The 8,235-nt window shown below is 30.5% G+C and overlaps 1 protein-coding gene across 1 annotated transcript; it reads right to left on the bottom strand.

Annotated features, from left to right (window-relative positions):
- Nucleotides 1–3,584: 3,584 nt before the first annotated feature.
- On the bottom strand, nt 3,585–5,808 carry LOC112695280 (AAA-ATPase At2g46620). The gene has a single exon (XM_025747556.3). The coding sequence runs from the start codon at nt 5,244–5,246 to the stop codon at nt 3,816–3,818; it is 1,431 nt and encodes a 476-aa protein (XP_025603341.1). The 5' UTR covers nt 5,247–5,808; the 3' UTR covers nt 3,585–3,815.
- Between the last annotated feature and the right edge of the window lie 2,427 nt (nt 5,809–8,235).

Genomic DNA, 8,235 nt, shown 5'->3' with positions numbered 1-8,235 from the left:
GTCTTGATTGGTACGTCGTAATTCTTGTTTTATTGTCACCATATTATGAGATACACTAAAAATGAAATTTTTTTTAAAAATACTTTTTTATGCGAGACAAGCAAATAAAAAAAGTGAAAAGAAAAATAAAGATATGACATAAGATATATTTGTATTGCATTAAACAAAATATTTTTTTTATATGGATGTAATAGTCACAATTTTTCATGACAAATGGCTGAAACTAACATAAGGATTTATAAAAGATGGCTATTTAAAATATATATATATATATATAAGATTGTGTAAAAAAATTTGTAGATTTTTAATTATATTATATTTGAAATGAGTTTTTGTTCTAAAAAGATGCTAGAGTCACTTTTATGAATAATAACATTTGAATAATAGTTAAAAAAATTGACATTTTGATAATAAATTAAAAAGAAGACACATTAGTAAAAGAACCTATTATAAGATAGGATTTAACTAAAACGAATTTTTATTCTTTCATTTACTTCTTTTTACATTCTCTTAATATCTTCTACGCGACAAAACCACGATCATGAAGTTTGGTGGGAGAATGAATAAAGAAGACTCAATATAATCATATCAATTAATAAAACAAATAAACAAAATTGAAGTAATTATTATTACTATTATTAATTTCTGTGGTCACTCATCACCAAAAATGCTTCATGGTGGACCAATGTTTAAATTAAAAGGGAATGTGAAAACAAAGAATCATATATTATATAGGACACTTTAAAAATCTGACTGCATGTTATGAATTAATTACAAACAATTAAAGTGGCTATTAGACTCGAGAGAACGATTAGAAAGAATTTGATAATTGTGTTTTGATATTTAAGTTTTGATAACGTTAAGAAGGTAAAAAAAAATTAAACTTATTTTATTTAATATTTATTCATTATTATTATTTTAACTGATTTTAGCTAATTTTTTATAGATTTAATTATTTTATTGGTTCTTATAATTTTGTGAAATTTTTAATTATATTTTTATATTTTTTTAATTGAGTTCTTACACTAAATATTTTTAATTGGATCTTTATACGTTTTTTTTATTTGGATCCTTGTATCAATTTTTTTAATTGGGTCCCTATACAATTAAACTAACTATTGTCAAGAGAGACTTAATTAAAAAAAATTTAGTGTAGAGATCCAATTAAAAAAAAATAAAATTCTAACTAAAAATTTTATAAAATTATAAGGACTAACAAAATAATTAAACCTTTTTTTTATTACTAAACATTTTCGTTTAAGTTTAGCCTCTTGAATGATATTCCTTTGTCTTAATTCAAAATTAAAAGTTAAAAGTTAAAATAAACATTTATTTGACAAAACAAAGTAAAAGTTATTTCTAATAAACATCAGATAAGAATTAATATTTATTAAAATTGTTACTAAAATCTAAGATTTGAATGACTAAACACAAATATATATTTTTTATAATGGATTAAACACAAATATAATAGTAATAAAGATAAAGAAGATATATTTTAGAATTTTAATTTTTTTTCAAAATAAAAGCTAATGTAAAAAACATATATATATATCTCGGTTTTTTTAAATCAAATAAAAAATAATTATTTTTTTAAACCCACTATTTTAATTTTAAATTCTCCTAAATAGGCATTTTTGTTGGGATTTAGAACAAGTTCGTCGCATTCCTAGTGAACTTCTATATTTTTATAGAGTTTCGTCTTATCACTTCACTATTTATCTTCATAAACATTTGATTGGATGAAAAGAAATCATCGTCTTCAGAATACATATGACTATATGAGTACACAAAAGTATACAGGAATAAGTCTATTTTTTAGGGAAATACTGATTTTTTTCAATTTATAATAAAAAAATTATTGTTAAATATGGCTTATTCCTGTGAACCTGTATATTTTTAGAGGTGGTAATAATAATTATCATTGACGCCGACAATATTAAAAAAATTATGTTTGTTGTCTGTGTACTTTTGTATACTCCTGTATATTGTTAGAGTCTTGGAGATATGATAATAATTTAAAAATTTAAATTTCGTTTTCAACCAGAATTTTAGAGAAAATTTAGATGAAATTATTTAGAATACGACAAATTCTGTAAAATTATAGAAATTTACCGGAAGCCTCATCTTAAAAAAACGCATTCTAAACATTAAAGTTGGAATAAAAAATTTTAAAAAATAATTAGTTTTTTAATTTTATTTAAAAGAAAAACCATATGTCTCCCTTCTCATTTTGAAAAGCTAACAATACCGTCTATAAATAATACCAAACAAACTATTCCTAATGAGAAGGATGTGGACTTTACATAAGTAATGACAACTATGTACTTATCAACCATTCCAAGTGTAGAAAACTAAAATGTAAGAGTTACAGTTGCACTCCTCGGAATTATTTAGTTAGCGAACCAAGTCCTTCTGGGTAGAAAACGATTTCGGGCCTCAGATAAACAAACAGTACATAATACAAAGTTTGAGGCTTATGATTTGTTCTAAATTAATCACGATAATTCAGACGAATAAATAATTTGTAAATCGAAATGGAATCGACTTGTTTTGATTTATATTATTTATATATAAATTAAATTAACTAAATTTGAATTAACATGCAACACAATAAATAATATTAAATTGTACTATTAGTATAATATATACATAAGTTAATTATTTATTTATTTTATTTTAATTTTAAAATATAAATATCTAAAAAATATTTTTTTTAAATTTAAATAAAATATTAAAAAGTAAAAACGAATAAGAATAAAAATTTAAATTTTGTGTGTTAATTCAAATTTAAAAAAATTTGAATTTTTATAAACTTATAAATTTAAAACGAAATAATAAATTATTTTTAAAATTTTATTAAAAATTATCATTTGATTCATTATTATTTAAATAATCATTATAAAAACTTTTAATGTTCTAAAACTTGAATTTAAAAAAAGATAACCCATAAAATCATCAAAGCGTTTACATAAAATTCAGTATTTATTCACGTGAATTACCCGATTTAATCACTTGGATACCCGGATATGTCCTTATACAAAGATGTTTGACAAAAGTCTGTTTTCCTTGTCAGTTAACTTTCCTCGCCATCTTAAAATAAGACTTAACTAAGTTTTTTAGTACACCTTATGCTTTCCATTGGAGATACAAATGTATAACATAGTAGCCAGATTTAAAATAATCTTTTTGACTGTCTTTAAGTATCTAAGGGGCAACAGATTTGTTTACTTATTGTCAAGCTCGAGCACCCCACTACTTCGTATTATATAATGTGCTGTAAATGTTGACGGAGATATAAATGTATTAATGAACCGAAATAATCATTTATGAGCATTTTATGGAATGATAAACCACAATATAATGCATTACTGTGAGAGTGAGATAACAGTAATTAATTTCTGTAGGACTTGAGCATCATCGTATAAATATGATTTGACATACATAAAAGACTCTTTATAGAATGGTAAAACGCGATATGTATTTTCTGAAAACAGAAAAAATATGATTTCAAAGAGAGAGAATAACGCAAAGAAAGAAAACATTTCAACTATAAATAAGAGCAGATTCGCAAATCACCAAAATGAGGGAAAAAAACTATACAGTGTATGTATAGTTTGCTTTTGCCTAATATATGCAATTAACCATCTATTTCTAGTTATTTACATTCCCATGAGAGACAATCCCACTGAAGAGAGCATATCTATCCACCATCATGTATCCAATCAATAAATCATAAATGTATAAGCTAAGCTGGCTTATCTAAGAAGAAAAGAAGAGCATCCTTCGCCTAAGCAAACCAGTGGTGACACGTGTCATCTCAAGGGGCTGGGCATTGAGCTGGTGTTGGAGGAGGGGGATCTTCTGGTATTCTTCAACCTGAAAAAGCCGTACAATTTACGCAAATCCTTAACCGTGTGGAGACCCTCACCACACATAACAGCGTCAGGTTCGTCCACGTCATCCTCCCCTGTATGCCGTACGATCGGACTCCCGGACCCTCTCCCATCGCCGTCCGTTTGTAAGGCGGTGATCACCGATTTGATGGCCCGACTCGGTGAGTTTCGGTTAGCGATCATCAACTCGCCGATCTCGGCGGGGCTGAGACTCGCACCGTTCTGGAAAATCTCTTGAACCTGAGGGAACAGCTTGTGCTCCTTCACTCCAAGGTAGTTATTCGCCATCGTCTTGAACGCCGTGAAATCGCACAAGGGAAAGTGGATGTGAACGTCGATCCGACCCGGCCGAAGAAGGTTCGGGTCCACGTGTTCCTTGCTGTTCATCGTGAACACCATCACCTTCTCCTCGCCGCAGCACGAGCTCACTACTCCGTCCATAAAGTTCAGCATCCCTGAAGGGCTCACCGCCGTGGATTTCTCCGCCAGGAACCGGTCGAGGTCCTCCACCACCACCACTGATTTCGGCGTCGTCTGTAGTAGGAGCAGTTTCAGATCCGAATCGCTGGGAACCTTGGAGAGGTCGATGTCATACACGTCGTAGCGAAGGAAATTGGCCATGGCAGCGACGAAGCTCGATTTTCCGGTTCCGGAAGGACCGTATAAGAGGAAGCTCCGTTTCCACACTCGGCCAAGCCGGTTGTAGTACTGCTTCGCCCTGAGGAACGATTCGAGGTCGGATTTCACCCGGTTCTTGAGATCGGACTCCATGGCAAGGGTTTCAAAGGTGCAGGGGTGGGTAAAGGGAACTGATCTCCACCTTCCTCCTCCCTGTGCAGCGGCAGCGGTGTTCATGAATAGCCGCAGATCGCGGTTCCCTTGCTGCTCAATATCGTCGGCGACGGCGTGAATGTGTTGAAGGTAGGGGCGGAGGATTCGGCGTTTGTCCACTTTTCTTATCTTGAGAACGAAGGCTCTGGCGCGATTGAATTGGGGATTCTGATCAGCACCGTCGTCGGCGTCGGTTTGGTTGTGCCAGAAGACGGTGGCTCCGAGAAAACGGTCCTGAATGGTTTGGTTGGGGCCGAGGCAGAGAAGGATGTCATTATGCTTCTTGCCAGTAAGGAGTGTTGTGAAATCAGAGTCTTCGATGGAAGCGAGAGAATGCAAGTAGAGGGAGACCTTCCTGTAGAGATGATTCTCCTGCAAGGTTGTGTGGTTGTGCTGTGGGACCTTCAAGAACTGGTACACGTGGAACCAGTCTTCCACGCCCCTCCATAGCTTCTTGGAGAAGGAGAAGAAGAGGAACAGAACGGCGAGGGCTACGAAGAGTATGACCATTGCAGGCATGGAGGAATTCAATTCAGAAATAATGAAACCATTTTGGATAATTGAGAGAGAGATGGGTGCCGTTTTGTTAGAGAAGCTGATACGCCCTGCGTGTTCAATGCTCAGCTACTAAACAACTACTTGGAGAATTTATAAGTATTATTTAAATATTTATAACTATTATTTTTACTTCAAAATATTTTTATAGAAATAATTAGGTTGTCTTTCTCAAAACCAATTTTTTGGCCACTTTCAACCAAACACATCACTGGTATTGTAATTTTATTAATTTGACTATATATCCTTAAAATTAATTTTTAAAAGGATAGCTTTAATTATTTTAAATAAAATTCATAATTCGTTTCTCAAATATAAATGAAAAAAAGGTAATATATAATTCAAATATTTCTTAAAAATATAATAATTCCTATAACGTTAATTTGAAATTTCACTATAAATAATTTTTAATGGATATTTGCATTATTGAAAAAACAAAATCTCTTATTCCAAAAAGAATATTCCCTCAAACTTGTGTTTTTGGTTTATTATTACTTAAAAAAAATATTAGTGGTCAATACTTTTAATATTTTTAGTAAACAAATAAATTAGAGTAATTACCTAAATTAGTCATCAAGAATTTAAAAGTGAACATTTTAGTTTTTAAAAAAATTAATATATAAAAATATTTTTATAGCTTTATTTCGACAGACAAATTAATTTTCAGTTTATTTTTCGAAAGAATAATTATCCAAATCAGTTCTCAAATATTTTAAAAACAGATATTTTAGTTTCCAAAAAAAAATTAATACACATATTAATTTTCAACGTTTTTCCATCAAACATAATAGTCTTCTATCCAAAAAAAATAAAATAAAATTATTATTACTATTATTATTAATTGCATAATAATATTGTATTATTATTTTTTATATATTTTGGACAAAAATAATAATAAATTTATTTATTAGATTCTTATGTATATATTTATAATATAAAAAGTATATATATAGTCACTTAATAATAATAATAATAATAATAATAATAATAATAATAATAATAATAATAATAATAATAATAATAATGTTCAATAAAATGATTAGAGATTATTCTATAAGAAATTCAAAGTTAAAACTATTTGATATTTTTGTATTTAATATAATCAAAAGACGTCCTATTTTAAAAAATATTTATATTAAAAAAAATATTTTAATTTAGATTTCAAAATATCATTATTCACCTTACTTGTTTTTAATGGAAAGAGCATATTAATATGCTAGTGTCATCGTCTACATGCACAAAGCTTAAGTTAATAAGAATAAAAGTTGACATATAGTAAAAGTAAAATGAAAGGGATTGTTATGTCTAATAGAAAAAAATGTTGGTTATTGATTTGTGTATTAATTTTTTTTAGATTAAAATGTCCGCTTTTAAAAATCTTGGGAATGTCCGCTTTTAAAAATCTTGGGACTGATTTGGGTAATTATTTTGCAGGAAAATAATCTAAAAACTGATTTGCCACATATTCCCACCCAGCATTAAAATAATCTGAAAATAACCGTCAGACTTAACATATTCCCACCCAGCATTATCGCACCCCCACATATTTGCCACATCAAACTTTGTTATTACTTGCCTTTTAGTCTCAATCAGACCTAACATGTGAAGCTTATATTTTTTCTTTAGGTCTTTAATCATTCTCATCTTCTCATCCCTCCTGAACCCCTTAATATTCCATGAACTAAAAATCATTTTAGAGGATTATTACACACCTTTTTATTATTCTTGGGTCTACTCCGTCTTGCTGTCACCTTTTGTTTTGCTAATCTTTTTTTTTTAGCAATTTCTTCATTTTGAGCTTGGAGGATGGCCATAACATCATCTTCTTCGGTGTACAAAATTGCACCAGACTCCATTGCTACTTCCCATGTCCTCTTGTTTTCTAACATCTGCTCCTCTAAAGTTGTATTCTGACTGTCGCGAGTTTCCTCATCGTTTTCCTCAATGTAGTCCCCTGTTTGCATATCCCCAACTGCATTCCCACCATGCACTTGTGTAACACCCTACCACACAGAGTCTTATGCTTAAGTCATAAAACAGAGGTGGCGAGACATTACGACCTCTAAAATAAAATATATAGTACGTATAGTAATGCAAAAATGTTCATAACTAAGAGCCTTTGAAGAAAAATGGGTAAATCAAAAGCGTTAAATCAAAAGGCGCAACACTTCGATCGATAACGTAAACGAACATATAAGGAGTAAGCTAACGTGAAGAGATATATAAAAGAGTGCCAAAAATTACATATATCAATGCTCCGGACTCGGTTTGCAAAGTCAACTAGTCAGAGCATAACAATATGCAAATATATATATAAGAACTATCCAAAAGACAACCCAAAGGACAATATACAAATTCTGTTTCTCAAAAATGACTTCTAAGAGGAGATAATACAAAATACATATGAACAGTAGAGAAAATAAGTGTCTAATCAATATACATGATCAAAATAAAATCCCAAGATACTAAGGATCTCCACCAAAAAGGAAGTCTTCAGCATGCCTCAACGAGGAGCTTCACGTCCTGCATCTGAAAACTATAAAATCCGCATAGGTGAGAACCAAAGGTTCTCAACATGGTAACAGTGCCCAAATATCTAACATGTAATGTCCTGAGAAAGTCGAAGAAAATCCTAGAACTTCCATATATAATTAAAGCGAATAAACAGGCTAAACCATGAGAAATGTAAATAGGCAACTATCTTAAGGATCTTCAGAATAACTAAGTATCCCCGTTCCAAATCCTGTAAACCTCCCAACCACCAACAGTAATTAAGATGCAAACACAAGTATAACAAACAAATAAATGCACAAGTAGAAAGCAGATAAGACAATTAGGCAATTAGCAAGTAATGATGCAATCAATTAGGCATTCCAAACAAATCACATATAATGCATATGATGCATGCCTGTCCTAGTGGCGGATGAGTCTTATCTATCAATTATAAAGCCAG

This window comes from Arachis hypogaea, chromosome 6, assembly GCF_003086295.3.
Source record: "Arachis hypogaea cultivar Tifrunner chromosome 6, arahy.Tifrunner.gnm2.J5K5, whole genome shotgun sequence".
NCBI classification, from domain to species: domain Eukaryota; kingdom Viridiplantae; phylum Streptophyta; class Magnoliopsida; order Fabales; family Fabaceae; genus Arachis; species Arachis hypogaea.
Note: the sequence above shows the minus strand (reverse complement) of the source record. Positions and strands in the feature narration are given on the sequence as shown.